At 40.9% G+C, this 18,097-nt stretch overlaps 1 protein-coding gene across 1 annotated transcript; it reads left to right on the forward strand.

Moving 5' to 3' along the window:
• The first annotated feature begins 8,414 nt into the window (after positions 1-8,414).
• LOC147633772 (cyclin-P3-1-like) lies at positions 8,415-14,071 on the forward strand. The gene is made up of 4 exons (XM_086805588.1): positions 8,415-8,658; positions 11,180-11,266; positions 11,850-12,192; positions 13,642-14,071. The coding sequence occupies exons 1-4, from the start codon at positions 8,415-8,417 to the stop codon at positions 13,997-13,999; spliced, it is 1,032 nt and encodes a 343-aa protein (XP_086661714.1). The 3' UTR covers positions 14,000-14,071.
• Positions 14,072-18,097: the final 4,026 nt, after the last annotated feature.

Consider the following 18,097-nt stretch of genomic DNA (forward strand, 5'->3'; position numbering starts at 1 on the left):
CAAGAGGGCACTTTGAAGTGGTGCACTCACATGTATGGAGGTTGACAAAGATGGCATCAATGGGAGGATATCATTGTTATGTATCTTTGATTGATGATGATTGACCACACAAGGAAGTTGTGGGTGTACTTTATGGAAGAGAAAAGTGAAGTGTTTACTCACTTTCAAAATTTCAAAATGTTGACTGAAACAAACAAGTTTGCAAATTAAGTACTTGAGATCAGATGGAGAGGGAGAACATTTCTCCAATGATTTTAATGCGTATCTAAAAAAGAATGGAATTCAGAGGCAATTTACATGCAGGTCTACTCTGCAATAAAATGGTGTTGCTATGACAAGAAGAACAAGCACATTGCAGAAATTGCCCATGTAGTAATGGCTAAAAAGAGCATGCCTCATCATTATTGGGCTGAAGCAGTTGGCAACTGCAATTTACATTATGAACAAGACCCCACAATAGTGCATGGTATGATACCAGAGGAGAAGCACAATGGTATAAAACTAGATTTGTCGCACCGAAAAGTTTTTAGATGCATTGCATCTGTACATATTCTTGATAAGCTATATAGTAAGCTAGATTGGAAGGCTGGAAATGTGTTTTCTTTGGTTACTCCCTTGAGCAAATGGGGTTCAGATGTTATAATCCTATCACACATGAGATGAGGGTGAGCACGGATGTTGTATTTGATGAGATAAGTAGCTGGTATGCTGATGTAGGGGTGATGCATAATGTTAGTCCTGAAAATTCAGTAGGTGCATCATGTAAAGGCAAAGAGAAGTTCAATGAGCCACTTGGTATGCCTAACATTTTAGTAGGGCATTCATTTCATTAATGGAGAGTCTAGTGGCTCAAAGCAAAGCCTTGATAAGAAATTTGGGATTCTGGCTAGTGTAAGGAAGACTAAGGTAGCCCACGAGGACACTAAGGATAGATCTTGGACCACGCAGGTCAAATAGAGTGAAAAACCCTATTTAGATATTGATGTATAATGGTTATGTAGCTCACCATTATGCATACATGGCAATGGTTATGTAGGATGTTGAACCCACATGTTTTGAGGATGCTATTGGGCATGCAAATTGGGATACATCCATGAATGAAGAAATAGCTCTATTGGATGTAATTGGATGTAAATAATACATGGGAAATGGTGCCTTTGCCTGAGGGTAAAAAAGCTATTGGATGTAAGTAGGTCTACAAAACTGAAGCACAACTCAGATGGAAACATTAAAACAAGTACAAGGTGAGATTGTTTGCCAAAGGTTATGCTTAGACCTATGACATTGATTATGGGGAGACATTTACTCCCGTTGCCAAGATGGCAACCCGTGAGTGATGTTATTTACAATGGCTACATCAAAAGGCTAGGTTTACATCAAATGGCTATAAAGAATGCATTCTTGCATGGTGAGCTACAAGAAGAAGTATATTTGGAACATCCACTTAATTATGTGAGGCTTTGAGTCACCGAGATTATGTGTGCAGGCTATGTAAAGCCTTGTATAGCTTAAAGGGGGCACCGAGAGCATGGCATGATAAGATTGCATAGTACTTATCACCATTGGCTTTCATATGGACAATGATGATCATTCATTCTATGTGAGAAAGAGTGATAGGGGATAGGGGATTGTGATCATCACCATCTATGTGGATGATTTGATTGTTGGTAGTGTGACAATGAGGAATAAATTGAGAATGCAAAGGGTCTCCTCAAGAAGAAGTTTGACATAAAGGATTTGGGTGAGCTGAGATACTTTCTTGTCATTGAGGTCATCAAGATGCTTGAGGGCATATGGCTGTCAACAGAGATAACATGAATTGGACATGTTGTCTAAACATGGTATGGCTGGTTGTAAGCCCATTCCTATACCTTTGGATTAGAATGGTAAGCTGAGTGTAAATGTAGGTGAGATTTTGCAGTATGCCACTATGTACAAAAAGATAATGGGCAGCTTAATCTACATGACATCACCAGGTCAGACTTGAACTACATAGTTGGGTTGGTGGAGAGCTAGTTTACATAGGTTCCTTGAAAGCCACATTTGGATAGTGTGAGGCGCACACTACGTTACGAGAGGCTCACAATGGATTAAGGTCTCTTCTATGAGGCTCATATATAGTTGCAGGTGGATTAGGTTGGTAGCATCTTGGACAGAAGATCTACTAGCAGGTTTATGTTCTCCTTTGGGAGTCGTGCTGTTACATGGAGCAGTAAGAAGCAGCCACCAATGGTTACCTTGTTGAATATAGAGGTAGAGTACATGGGTATTGTGATGGTAGGACATGTGAGGTAGGTTGGTTACATAAGCTACTTGGGGATTTATGGCTACATGTGGATAGACAAGTTCTCATCTATTGTGACAACCTTAGTAGCATCATACAATTGGCAAGGAACCCAGTGTTTCATGCACAGACCAAACACATAGAGATCCATTATCACTTCATCATAGAGAAGGTCTTGGTAGGAGATGTTGATCTTGTGTATATCAGCATAGGTGGTGGCTGACATTTTCACCAAGGCCCTAGAGCATAGAGAAGATTCACAGATTCCACACTATGCTTGGAGTCTTGGAGATGGATTTGAGCTTGAGGGAAAGTGTCAAGATATCAAGCTCAACACGAGCTGACACTCATGATGCACCTAGGTGACCGTTTCACATTTACACCACTAGAATATTTGGTATCTGACACAACAACTGAGTTATGGCATACTTATCTTGTCATCTCACCTATTTAGCGTGTCCACATTATGGACCACGTGTACATAGTACTCTAGTACTTATGTTGGGTTTTCATTTATCTTTTGTGGCCTTCCTTTTAGAGAGTAAGAAGAAGAAGTTTTCAACCCTCCATCCTTTTGTGTGCGTTTTCCATTATTGTGTGAGTTTGTGTATGTGTGCTTGTAAGAGCTCAAGCTCTCTCTCCTCCCCCAATCTTTTCAAAACATTGCAATGAGTGGAGGTGCTTCACAACCATTCCCAAACAAAAGGATATAATGCCTTTACATCCAATCATGTACGTAAGACCTTTCGCCAACTATAGGGCATTGACATTGTGGGATCCATTAGCCTGGCTGTTGCTAGAAGTACATAGGCACGATATATCATCATGGCTACCAATTATGTGACCAAGTGGGCAGAGGCTAAGGCCATAGTAGTAAAAGCGGATGTACGACCATCGCCAAGTTCATTTATGAGCACATTATCACTAGATTTAGATTTCCTCTAAAGCTAATTATTAGCGACCAAGGGACCAATTTCTTAAGTGACATGGCAGAGTTTCTCTAAGAATAACTAATACACCACAAGTCCTCCTTGTACTATCCATAAATAAACAGATAGGTTGAGAGAACTAACAAGGTCCAATGTACATAAGGAAATTGAAGTTGAGAGGTATGGGTCCTTTTAGAATCTAGGAACTAATGACGAGAGGGGAAACACACCTAGAGATCCTTGACAAAGTCCAAATGGAAGGATTCCTCAATGGAAGTAAGCTTAGAAAGTATGCAATACCCTGAACAACTTTAAGCCATTCACAAGGGTAAGGAAAGGAGAAAATAGGAAGTTGAGATAAAGAGACAAGCCCCCAATGGTGAGAAGCTAAATCCCCAGCGGGTGAAAATAGAAAGGAGGGGTATTATACCTATCCACACGACTAAAATGTATAACTATCACAAGGAGAAAGAGGTCAAACCCACAAGGCTTTGCCTAGACTTTCCCATAAACATATGAACAATAGCCAAACTTGCTCTATTGGATATAGGAGCAAGAAGAAACTTAATGTCATATGAGACTTGGGTCTTATTAGGAAAACCTATCCTTGATACTACTCAAGATCTTGTACAAATTGTACAATGAATATAAAGGGATGGTAAAGCCTCATTCTTAACGTGGTCAAATGCTAAGCTCGTCAATATGTTGAAAAAATCCTTAACTCAGATAACAAAGCAAAACATGTTGTTACTGAAGAAATAGCAATAGGGAAATGCCACTAGGTAGGCATCCGACTCTAAGTTAAGTCAGAGGAGGAGGCCAAAATGTGCCAATGGCATAAAAGTTCAAAAGTCAAGTCGTCCATGGCCAAAATGAGCTCGAGGCATAAGAGTCAAGAGTCAAGCTGGAAAAGGCGAAAACGAGCCCAAGTGTAATTCCTAAGGGAGTCACATCACTGGTACATCAGTGCATAATTCCATTTTTCAAAGTCAAGTCACATATGCTAGAGAGACAAGCATAAAGGTTCAGTTTAGTTTCCTTTTCAAGATGCGGTAGGCATAAGGGTCAATGCAATAGGCATAAGGATCAAGTCCAAATGAGTCAAGAGGAGTGATGGAGTTAAGTCCTTGATGTACAAAGGACCAGTATAAATAATTTTTATGAACCTCACCATTAAAAACCCTGAATCATCTCTGCTCACAATACTGCTTGCACTGCATGCTTAGTTAGGATGATATTTTCAAAATCATTTAGGTATCACGCCTAACTGACACATGCATTAGGCACTCTTTTATCATTGGCCTCCCAAGCACTTGAAAAATGCCCCATCACTCATGCGCTTATTAACACACAAGCTACAAAAACCTTGACATCAAAAGCATGTGTGTTTAGTGCGTGAACACATAGGCTATGAAAATGCAATGAACACACAGGCTACGGAAACCTTGACATCGAAAGCATGTGTGTTCAGTGCATAAACACATAGGCTAAAAAAACCTTGACATCAAAAGCATGTGTGTTTAGTGCGTGAACACACAGGCTACGAAAATGCACTGTGAACACACGGACTATAGAAACCTTGACATCAAAAGCATGTGTGTTTAGTGCATGAGTGATGTGTCGTGCACAGCATGAGAAAATTGCATTGAGCATAACCAGGGCACTAACACTAGCTAGTGCGGCATTAAGAACAAACACTTGTTGAGACCTAGGCACCAACATTGAGCATAACTAGGGCACTAACACTAGCTAGTGCAGCATTAAGAACAAAAACTTGTTGAGACCTAGGCACCAGCACTTGAAAATTTCCAAATGAAAATTCTTGGATCATAACGATCCAACTCTAAAACGATCCGCCTTCATGAATCACCGATTAGACTTTGGGATCATTTGCTTCTTGGATCGCCAAACATGTGGAATCATCATCCCGGATCAACAACCCCACCTCTACAATTTCCCACGATCCAACTTTTGGAATCGCTCAAATTCTTAAATTGCTTACTTCTAGAATCGATCAACTATGTGATCATTTGATCTAACTTAGTAAAGGATCACCAATCCAAGATTATGGCACTTCTCATATATAAGACAATCTGCATTGATTCAACCCTATTTATGAGTTTTGGTAAGCAGACTAGCCAACTATTGATTCGAGTGTAGACAAGTCCTTCCTCACCCCCAATCTTCTTTCCAAGGTAGGCACCAATCTCACTGCTCTAAATTTTGCTTTAGGTGTGTATCATTGAGCACAGAGTTTGTGCAAAGGTGTTGACACATGTAGGTGGGGTGTGGAAACTCACAGATTCTAGCAAGCTCACGGTGCAGATAGTGAAGCACTTTGTGAGAAAAAGAGGTGAATCCTTATCAACAATGAGACTCCCAGCAACTACTATAGTAGCAGGGCAAAACAACAAGATAGATTCCCCTTGTGGCCATATACAAAAGTACGACTGTTGCGCACCACAGTCCGATCGCCAGATTCACAAATCAAATAATCATCTACAAAGTTGAATCATCCTGCAAGGTTGGATGTTAACCAGTGGTTGGATTGTAATGATCCTAGCGCAGAGTTGATTAAATGAACCCAGAAAAAATAAAGATAGTTGCAGTTAAAAATTCATATTTCGGGGTGCCTGTGTACGTGGCACCCCGTGGGCCCGGTCACCCGATCAATGGCCAATGATGGGCCCATTTGTAGACATATGTCCATAAGGTGTTATGGACATGTGTTTATGTCACAACAAGTGTGCACGCGGTGTAGTGGATAGGAGCTTCGCCTCCCTTGGCAGGGACCTGGGTTTGAATCACAGCAAACGCACTGACATGTGTTCATAACTTTTTTGCACAGCTGTCTGTACCTTTGTCTGTACTGAGGCGGTCACCGGCTAGGTGACCGCTCATGCTGGGGCCCGCGAGGTGCCACGTACACACAGGCACCCCAAAATCTACCTAGAACCCATTGATACAAGGATTTCCACAGCAAATTGTGTACATGTATACCTTGCATTTGAATATCAGTGAAGCTCTGTAGAGCTACGTACATTGCAGGTACCGCTAGGTAAAATGACTACAGAGGCAACCCTATGAAAGAAGAAAAAGCAAGAAGATGACAGAGGAGAACCAAGGGCTCCTTCCTAAGCCCCACATGCCCTTGGAGCTCTATGAAGCCATGGAGAGCTACTTGGAGGCTGCAAGCCTCAAAGCTACAGTGCAGGCTTAATGTTTCACACGTTATACAATGGCAGTCCCAATGCCATAGACTGGCATTAAAATATACACCCACAAGGTAACTTTTTGCAAAAGATTAGGCTATTTCCCTTGTTTGAGTTACTTCCTTGGGGGATGGACCTCACCAGATTAGGGGTGTGCTGAGAAGATCATCTACAATACTCTACAACTTTTGCATGTTGAATGGATTGTGCTTGAAGATGACATATAATAGTTAAGACAACTTTTGCATATTAAATGGATTGTGCTTGAGGTAGAATTTAAATAGAATAAGTCTTTGGATCTCACACACAAGATAGCCTTGCTAGGCCAATGGGGTGATAGCTCAAGTGGTGAAGGTGTTTCCCTAGGACCAAGAGGTCATGGGTTCAAAACACCCCTTGGTGCTTCCTCAATGGTATCACCTACGAGCAGATAATTAAGCACCTATGGGTGGATAATAAAGTGCTTATGGGCGGTTTTGAACCCAAGACCAAGAGATCCTAGGTTCAAAACCCCCCTTGGTGCTTCCTTGGCGGCATCGCCTAATTAAGCACCTACGGGCAGTGGAAAATCAGTAACTATGGGAGGATCTTGGGCCTAAAGCCAATCGAAAAAAAAAAAGATAGCCCCGCTAGAAGACCACTTGAGAAGATCCAACAAGATGATTCAATAAAAGAATCAGATCATTAGTAAATGCAGTGCTAATCTTGTAGAAGCACACTTCAAGCTGTCTGAGATGCATGTTAAAGCACATATAATGTAAAGAGCCATGGAGCAAAACATTACGGATATGCTGATGCATCTACAAGTCAAAGATGACTATATAAGGGCATTAAGTGGGTAGTTGCAAATGCTTAAAGAAGCTTAAAAGCAGGCTAAAGATCCTTCCACTCCTAGCACTCTTGCCAACAGTCGCATGAGGAAATGGAGGCAACTTTAAAGGATGTAGCCTTAATTCTCCTTAACCTCTTATGTGATAGCGAGAGCCCGCATAACAAAATGAAGCTAATGCGATATAGCTTGGGCATAACATTCATTTGCCAAGGGATGACACTCGATGAGCCACTCTTCCTATTGTAATTTGTAGGTCAAAGATGATTGTATAAGGGCATTGGAGGAGGAGTTTCAAATGCTTAAAGAAGCAAAAAATCAGGCCGAAGATCCTTCCACTTCTTGCACTCTTGCCGACAGCCACGTGAGGAAAGGGAGGTAAATTTAAAGGATGTAGCCTTAATGCTCCTTTACCTCTTACATGATAGCAAGATCCCTTGTAACAAATTGAAGTTGATATGACATAGCTTGGTCCTACCATTCATTTGCCAAGGGATGACGCTCAATGATCCACTCTCCCTATTGCAGTTTGCTATATTATGCAGGCAAATCCCCCATGCTCTAGAGTCACATGTGACAATGATGTTTTTTTAAGGGACCCTGGCCTTGTAGAATTTAGTTGATTTGTATCAAAATGCACCCCATGGTCACCAACTATATTTCATGGATATTCCTATTCGAGGAGACACCTCTTGACTTAGCTGAAGAGTGCATTGAGATGGCTGAGTACTCGACAAAAGTGTCCAACGGATATGGCCATGAACAAAGGTGTCCATGAATATGGTCGTATATGCAAGGCACACTTGAGATGGATGGAGGAGGACATGGAAAAGAGGATATGGTTGTGGACAAAAGTGTCCGCGACGGATATGGCCGTATGCAAGGGAGACTTGACATGGGTGGAGGGCATGGGAAAGAGGATGACAACAAAGACTTACAAAAAGCTTGTGGATATGGCATGCCCAACATTTATGCAAGGGAGACTTGACATGGGTGGAGGGCATGGGAAAGAGGATGACAACAAAGACTTACAAAAAGCTTGTGGATATGGCATGCCCAACATTTGTGCCTACAAACTTCCTATTGCTATATCTTTGGGTCCACCGACAACTTCAGTTATTTACAAATAGAAAAAAATGGTTGTTTCTTTGGAACCGAGCATGTGGCATACCCTCAAGATATCCCACAAGAAGACCAAGGAGAAGTGGAGAAACACAAGGGCCCAAAAGAGTTTGACAGATCCAAGGAGGGGGGAAGATGAAGATGACCAAGGCAAGGATAAAGAGAATGAGAAAGAGGGAAAAGAGCCAGCTAAGGATAAAGACAAGGAAGGCCTAGGGTCAGATGCTCCCACAGACAAGAGCTCAACTTATAAGTGGCCTAACATTTTCATGGGTGGCATATGTAATATATCATGCAAAATAGTTTTTTTTCAACACTGAGAAATCTTAGAACAAGTTTATAGCAAAAGTAGTACATATATGCTACACAAGAGCATACATGTGGTAGTATAACTTTCAAGTATTTTTTTACGCTAAGAAATCTTAGTACAAAGTTTATAGTAAAAGTAATACATATAGGCTACACAAAGAGCATACATGTGGTAGTATAAATTTCGTGTCAAGGTGCCATGATAAAATTACCATCATGAGGGTCCTAAAGGTTCAGAATGTATCTTGCATAGATATAAAGGGTTTAAGAGAGCACGCAAGCCAACATCACATCAAGGTAGGTGGACAACAACATCTTGAGAATAAATATGTGGACTATAAAAGACTCATTTCACATCATGCTACCAATATTTCAATATCATGGGAAATACATGTGGGATGTAAAAAGCCATGTCAAATCAAAATGCCTAGACAAGAATACAAGCCTTTGTTGTTTGTGGCAGCTTGCACATGGGTGCAAGAAGTGTTAATGAGAGGAAATGCTTAAGTTTTGAGATGAAACACCATTTATGTCTCATTGGAATGCTACAAATTTATCTAAAAATGAAACTACCCATTGGAATAAACACCTGATTAATAAGAAAAGGGCCATTGAAAGTTAATTATCATGATGTAATACACATGTTATACACTTACAAGTTATTTAATGGGTAGAGAATTGTGAAAATGCTAATTGATTGAGGAATACCTATCACACTAATAATAAATCCATGATCCATTGGCATGAGATGCTTGTGTCTATAACTAGTTCCAAAAGGTTCTAACCTATACCTATATGCCTACATCTCAATGTGAGTTTTTCTTTTTTCTCATGCATCACTATATCCCATGAAGATTTCCCTTGTGGATTTTTCCTTTGCCTCATGCATTACTATATCCCATGAAGATTTCCCTTGTGGATTTGTCCTTTGCCTCATGCATTACTACTCTCTCTCTCTCTCTCTCTCTCTCTCTCTCTCTCTCTCTCTCTCTCTCTCTCTCTCTCTCTCTCTCTCTCTCTCTCTCTCTACATTTATGTATGTATATGCGTGTGCGCGTATGTGTGTGTGTATCTCGTGTGTATGTATGTATATGTATGTATGTATGTGTGTGTGTGTGTGTGTGTGTGTGTGTGTGTGTGTGTGTGTACATACATACATATAGATATGCACACACACACACACACACATTTTCATCAAGATGTTTTGAATCATGAAAAATCACCCTTGTGGGCTTTCCTTTTTCCTCCATGCATTTCTATGTGATTGTAATGATTTGAATAATTTAAAAAACCGTGCATGATCACTTCACTTGTACTTATATAATTTGTCAACACAAGCAAAGGGCATATACCTCACATGTTCCAAGGATGGGTTTCCAATCCATCCCCATTATATGAATGGGATCACTATTGTTTGAGTAAACCTCTCGCTTGAACTATGCAAGGATGGGTTTTCCAATCCATCCCCATTATATGAATGGGATGCCCCCACTAATGTTTGAGCAAACCTCTCGCTTGAACTATGCAAGCCTAAGCAAGGCATGCAAAAAGTGCACATATTTTGTATCTTATGGCAATGTTCAATTACTCTCATTTCACCAATCTTCTCATGGGAATGGATTTTGTGCAAAATGAATTGTCTATTGTCTCAAACCCTAGTCTTTCAATCATATGCATGTATGCCCTAAGAGAGGTTATAACAATCCTTCTTGTATGAGGAGACAACACAAAACCTTGGAGGTTGTCCCTCTTCGTGAATGAAGTGACAAAACAAAGGGACTTTACACATGATCTCTGAAAAACGTAGCCCTTTTCCTCTAAATTTCCACCAACAAGGCATACACACTTGTCCATGAACTTTGGAGTGGAAGATCTCCCAGATTCCGGGATTACCACTTCTTTTTCCCAGAATATTCAAGAGTGGGGGAAGTGTGTAAAGGCCCAAAGTGGAGGGATGGTGAGTCTATCGCCCCCTTGGATTTGGGAAAAAACCATATCACTTACATATGGAGGGTAATAAAAGTTAGATATGTACATGGTTTTTGTGAATATATATATTTTAAGTTAATGCCCTTACATTATCTTTTTTCAGGGGCACACAGAGGTCTTCCTCTCCTCAGCCCTAGTGCAAAAAAATGCACGTGTAGGACCCACCGACACATGCACACATGCATACTCACATGCGACTACACATGTGTACGCACATGCACATGTATACTCACATGATGCGACTACAAATATGTGTACACATGCACGTGTATACTCACATGATGCGACTACAAATATGTGTACACACATGCATACTCACATGCACACACACATGCACATGCTTGGAATCTCTCATAAACTCAGCCTGCCACACACTTGACAGGAATTTTCATTAAAAAACCACTAGAGGTGATTCAGCAATCATAAACCAAAATTTGGTAGTCCCAACTCATGCACTAGTGTTGAGCCAGCTCAGCAATTAAAAGAAATTTCCTCTCTGGGGTAGGCGCCTGGGTCCCTTTTGCCAGCTCCCAGACGCTCACAATACAGTATAACACCTCCTCACGTTCTGATGCAGCTTCAGGCCAACCAGGTAAACACCTCTCTCTCTCTCTCTTGGTGCAGCTCCAAGCCAACCAGGTAAACACCCCACACACACACACACGCACGCACACCCACCCACCTGTCTTCATATTTTCAAGACGGAAAAGGAGATGCATGTTTCCTTTCAACCCATCCTCCCAACATCAATCTGCTTTTTTAGGGTTTCGCTCTGGTTAGAGGGTTGGGCAAGAGGTCCACGGGAGGATAATGCAACACAGTATTCCTCTAACTTGCACTGAGAGGATGATTGCCTACCTATGAGAGCCTTTTACTTATTTCTGTTGGATTGATTGTGCTCAGTTTGGGCTTTTAACATCCATTTCGTCTTCTGGTTTGGATTTGATTATGCCCATGCATGTCTAAACATGTCATGACGAGTATGCTTTGTAGTTAACTACATCATACCCATCCCCCTTGTGACACCCCCATACCTATCTGTTTTTTTGGTTCAACCCATATCATATCCATTCAGCTTTCCATACCCACATTATAATCTGGGCCTCAATACATCGAGTGAATGGATAGAGTACATGATGACCTCGAGGTTAACATCGATACCATCAGCTTGGCAGGATCAGAATCATCATCTTCAGACAAAGAGCCTCCGAAGGTTTTGTCCGCCCTCTCAACGACCTTAGAGCGTCTAGTATTAAGGAATGAAAGCTGCTTTGATTACCATTCAACATGCAGGAGAAAGACTGTGTACCATGGCACGTGCCCGCCCAACATAAGCATTGCAAAGTACCTGCAACGCATCCACAGATACACATGCTGTAGCCCATCTTGCTTTGTGGTGGGCTTCATATACATAGACCAGCTAATTCACAAACAGCCGGATTTTCCACTGATTTTTCTTAATATCCACAGGCTGCTAGTAACCAGCATCATGGTGGCTACTAAACTTCTTGATGACTTGTGAGTACCCGAATTTTCATCTTTACGCATGTATTGTTATGCATTTTGATTATTATTTTTTGGACGCCTAACATTGGTGTAGATTGAGGTTTGGCAGTCATGTAGAGTATGATTTGATAATGTGGCATTGTGTAACATGGTGTTCTGATTTGTCTGAATGGGCATTTAGCAAGCTTTGATGTTGATGTAGAATAAGGTTTGATGATTTGTGGCATTGTGGTGTGGCATCATGATCCGTTAGGCATTGAATAAGGTCCAAGTCACCATGCCATTTGGCTGGAAATAGTTAACGTGGCTGGGGGAGGGCAGTCGGACAAGAACGAGGCTGTTTACAGAAGGATGCAGATATTAAACTGCAGCTGCATGGACAACAAAGTTAAATAGCACACTTGGTTAGGTGTTAGACTGATGAACGGAGATGTGGGGTTTGTATCCTGCCATCAATTTACTTTAGGTATCGCCTGATTCCCGGCCTTGATGCCTTTTGGTTGAAAAGGTTCTCACCTGGTGCACCATACAAAGGATACTGCCTCTGTAAAAGGTAAATCCCATTAGGTGATCTAATCACCTCTACACCTAAGACGTATCATAGCTCCCAAATCTTTCATCTCAAACCTCTTTTTGAGGAGCATCTTCACCTCTTGAATGTCAACATCACTATCCCGTGTGACAATCAAGTCATCAATATAGATGACTACTAGAATAATGCCCCTATCAATCTTTTTCACATATAGTGAAAAATTTGTTGTAGTATGAAATCCAATAGTGATAAGATACTCTCCTATCTTGTTTGATCATGCCTATTTCAAGCCATACAAGGTACTTTTGCGATGGTTGAAGATCCCCTATGCAGTGTTGGGGAAATAATTTTTACTAAGCCTTACATCAATCCTTTTCATCACGAATCAAAGAGAAAATTGTAAATTTGAACAAGGATCTTTTAAACACTTTAATCTAATTATAATTAAAGCTTGATAAATCTTTTCCCTTCTCCCATCAATTTGAGAAGGCTTTTTTGAAAATTGAACAAGTTCTCGGCTAAGCTGAACCTATCTTTTCCCAAACTATATGAACTGACTCTCCCTGCCTCAAAGCCTTATCTTCCACTCACAACAACTAGGCTCCATGGCATCCAGCTAGCTGTGAACCCAGCCACCTAAGGTTCGGCATTTAGGTAGAGTATCATTTGATGATGTGGTGTTGTGATGGGCAGCATTGTGATCTGTATGATCACATTGAATAAGGTTTGACATCTATATAAGTATGATTTGATGATGTGGCATTTTGACATGGAGTCTTGATCCATAGTTTTTACTGCTTCTATTTCATAGGTTTACAATGTCCCTTTCGCCGATTGTTTTTTTACCTTTTAACATCATGCTTGTTGTTTATGCCATTGCTTATGCATATTTTGTTTAGCGTTTGATCTTTGTTTGTTTTGGCTTCCAGGCATTACAAAAATGCATTCTATGCAAAAGTGGGTGGTATTAGTGTCTCTGAGCTCAACAGTTTAGAGATCGATTTTCTGTTCCAGCTCGATTTCCGGTTACACGTGACGCTAAGCACGTTTGAAGGCTACTGCACACACCTCGAAAGAGAGTTGTTGTCGTCGATGGCGGGACAACAGATAGAGAGAACCTTGCCAAACGCTTTTCTTCTTTTCAAGGACCATCAGCAAGACGACAAGCAGAAGGTGCTAGAGGATGCATATAAGAAACTGAGGCTTTTGATGACCCATAAGGTTCAGCCTATTGTAGAACCATCAGAGTCACCAAGCATGTGTGTACGTCTTGATCAGAAGGCATAGGGAGGCTTACATTGTGGGTGTTGGTGTAACAAATGCTAAAGCTCATCTTTATAGAATGTTGAAGCGATTCTTGGTTCATATTGATTCCCTTGTGCTCAGTTCTGTGCTGGGAGTGTCCCCTTTATTGGGATAGGAAGCCTGTTAAGGTTAGCAACTACATGTATTTTACGTTTACTGAGGTGGATAAGAGCTTACAGGAGGGTTGGGGTTGGGGGTTCGCAAAGTTGGGTATGGTGTATGTGGGCTGTCTGCTCCTTGTGATCCTCTCGGGGTAAGGAGAGGGCAATAATAATTATACAAATGCAAAGAGGACTCATTTCCCATGGGCGCCTGGCCCAACTGGGCTGGCCAAACACAGCCCCAAATCTAGGTGCTTAACTTGGCTGTCCATTGCCTTTTATCTCCCTCCTTGGTGTCACTAGTCCCATGGAAATGGTTTCACACACCAAGACTCTGACTTGACTTTTGACTCCAATTGGTGGTCTAGGCACCCTACAAAATGTCTAATAAGTGCCTAACACACCTTGTTTGCTTAGATGCTTTCAACGGTTCTTCCCTACCAACGTAGCTACCCAACACTATAACTGGCACAACATCTTGGTCCATGAATGAGTGTCCATAGCACCAGATCACAAAACAAGTACTTGAGGTTCGAATTAATGTCTCTAAAAGTTTGGGGTATGCTTGTGCTTGGCTCACTGAATCTCATGCAGTCGGGGTAATCTCGGGAGGGACTCATCTGCCATTTGGAAACGGGCACAAGTGCGGTGCAATATTTTCATGAAGGTGTGACTCTTGGTTAGAGAGGGCCTTGGTCAGCTCTCATAGAATTCGGAAGAACCATCGAGAACTCCCATCCATGAGCATTTAGGTGACATCAGGACTAGATCCTTCGGTCGGCCGCGGGGCCCAAAAGACCATGTATTTCCAACTTGCTCACCCGCAATCTCTTCACTTCGTGGAAATGTTTGAAGTGGAAGGTCATGTCCATGGACTTTGACTTGATGGTGTGGTGTGACGAGGCGAGAATCCTCGCTTTCTGGGAGTTGGTCAAACCCGGTCTTCTTTCTTGTTGGGTCAAATCCGTCTTTCAAAAAAAAAAGATTATCGTATAATAATCCATGCTTAAGAAAGGGAAATAGTAGGGCAACGTTTATAGCTTGCGGGGTTTGCACATGACTCTTGACACTGACAAGACCTGGACAAAGGCTCAACATGCACAAAGCCCATCAAAATGGTGTTCTAAGTGTATGAGACTAAGCAGAATGCCCACATGGCACCCTAAACGTGACATCCCCTCTTGCTTATACTCTTGATGGAGCTATCATTACCTTTGGACAAGCTGTCAGCAATCATCAATCTTTCTATCTTTCTTGTAGAACTACTTGTCAACTCTTGGAGGGTCCTTTATTGTACTAGAAACTGGAATTGTTGCCTTCTTGTCTCCTCTTGTCTTCTGTATCCATAGATAGGCAACGGAATCCTTTTTCATAAATCCGACTTGGTGGTGGACAAAGTTGTCTCAGAGTATCCAACACTTGGACTTCCCAGTGTTGCTTATGTATGGGTTTCTTTCTAGCTCGTCTTCATGCTTTCTTGCTGCCTATGACAAACTTCAAGAAGTCTTGAGAATAGTTAGCAACACAATTTGCTCAAGGAAAATGAGACCTAATGTTGACAACCATGTGGTTAGGACTATGAAAAAAATATGAATGCAATTAAGGGTATGATTATGAAATCACACACGAAATCCACCTTCTAAATCACTAACCTAGTACTTTGTGCTATTGATTCGACTATAAGACACATGCATGTGCCAAAACTAGCTATGTCTCTATTTCTCAACTCTAAGTGAGTTTGCTAGTAGGCAACTCACTCGATCAATTAAGACTACAACTTGATGGTCATCAATGCGACTATGTCACTTGAGAAGTTCGGGAGACTTCCCAATTGGGCCCTTTTTAATTCACAGAATCACTAATGGAGTTCCCTTCCTCTCTATACATGTACGCACTATGGGGGGAACCTCCTCCTGCTTACCTTCTAGCTCCCTATTGAGGATACCCACAAATGGCGCTGGTGGGGGGGACAGTAGAGGCGGGCTTACTTGCATGGATGTCCCAAGGTATGATAGAAGAAGCACTTCTGCTTCTGTTGGTATTGTTGTACCTTTGTGGGGGACAATCTCCCTCCTAAAATTCCTTGAGTTGCTTTATGATTCAGAGTCAAGTGTGGCTCCACTGCTTTGGACTTGGAACCATTAGTTCCTTGGGAATCAACGTGATTGCATTTTTGATAAGTTGGATAGATCTTCATACTTTAGTATGATTGACTTGAAAAGATTGGATACCATCAAATCAAGGTTGTGCTTTAGGAAATTCATAAGACATCCTCTCGTGCCTCTTTTGGACCATATGAATATTTGGTAATGCCATTTGGCTTTACTAATGCGAGCTACATTCAATCATATGATGGATCAAATTTTTGGGCATAGAAGAAGTTTCCTTGTACTTTTCAGTGTTTTCTAAGAATGAAGAGGAATATGAAATCCTCATTTGTCCATTGTGTTTGAAGAGCTCGCAAGCATAAGCTCAAAAAGAGTGATTTTTTCTTTTTAAAGATTAGAGTACCATGATCGACTCACGGATTTGCCTTGAACATCGTATGGAAACCATGGTACCTGGGCGATTGTTGGAAGGTTTAGCAAACATGCTCACTTTTTCCAATCGAGAATAATTTAAAAGTTGAGCATATGGTTTGCATTTTTCTTTCTCAAGTGTTCAAGCATCACGGAATGTTGTAGTCCATTGTGGGGGGGATAAACATCTCAAGATGATGAGATTGTTTGGAGGGCTCTTTTGACAATACGGAATTGAATTGGAGTTTCTCTTTTACCTATCATCCTCATACCAATGGGCAGAGTGATACCTTTGGTGGAATTTGCATACGATAATATGGTGCATTCTTCTATGGGTAAAGCTCCTTTTGAGATTATTTATGGTAGTTGTTCCTTCCACCCATTCTAGGGACGAAAAATGAGATCTTTGTTGTGGATGAGTTTGTTCCATATTCGGATGATAGCTCTATGAAGGTGTGGACATCCATTCCTTGACCGAAGGAGAAGCACAAGAATGCTAACAAGCGTAGAAAGCATCTATACCTTAAGCAAGGTGATTCGGTTTTGCTTTGTTTTGAGAAGGCAAGGCTTAGGAAGAGACCTTGAAATCCAAAGCTTTCTAATATATATTCTCGACCATTTCAAGTGATCCAAGGTTTTCGAATAATTGGAAGATCCACAATGTGTTTCATATAAGCCTCTTGAAGAAATATGTGGGATAGGAGCCACTGGATCCAGTTTTGGAAGATCCACCTAAGATGGCCATAAGAAGGATGAGTTAGAAGAGGTCTTAGAGTTGAGTAGATTGTGTATCATAAAGAGAAAAATACTCCCAGGAGGGTGTTTGCAGAGAGACATTACCTTGTGCAATTTAAGAACTATCCTACCATTGGTGCCGAATAATTGAATGAGGATTATTTCAAGAAGTATCCCCAACTCTATGAGGAGTATTCCAAGAAGTATATCCCCAACTCCTTGAGGCATATCTAGAGGCTTTTAAATTGAGAATAGTTGCTTAGAAGATGGGGGATGACACCATTTGGCTCATTCCATGATTAATTTTGTAATAACATCTCTTTTTAGTAATAAATAAAATCCATGGATTTGACACTAGACTATATGAGATACTATTCCTCCGATCTATGTGTGGTTATATACTCAAGTGATCTATGTGCTTGGTCGCATTAGAACCCAAGAAATATGTAGACCTTAGGAATGCACTCCCCCCTAACTCAACATCTCCGTACTCTCGAAATTACTTCTTGTCAACATCTCTATAGTTAAAAGAAGCTTTGCAAGCTAAATTACCAAGATCTTAATTTACACTAATACTTGTATATCAATGTACAACATAAATCAACAAATACTAAAAGAAGAATCAACATCTCAATATCCATAATCATAACTAATATAAAAAGAAAGAGAAAAATCTAACATCTATAATCAAGAGAAAGAACAAATTCTAACATTATAATCAAAAG

This window comes from Cibotium barometz, chromosome 11 (genome assembly GCF_041138505.1).
Source record: "Cibotium barometz isolate CiBa-2024 chromosome 11, ASM4113850v1, whole genome shotgun sequence".
Lineage (NCBI taxonomy): Eukaryota > Viridiplantae > Streptophyta > Polypodiopsida > Cyatheales > Cibotiaceae > Cibotium > Cibotium barometz.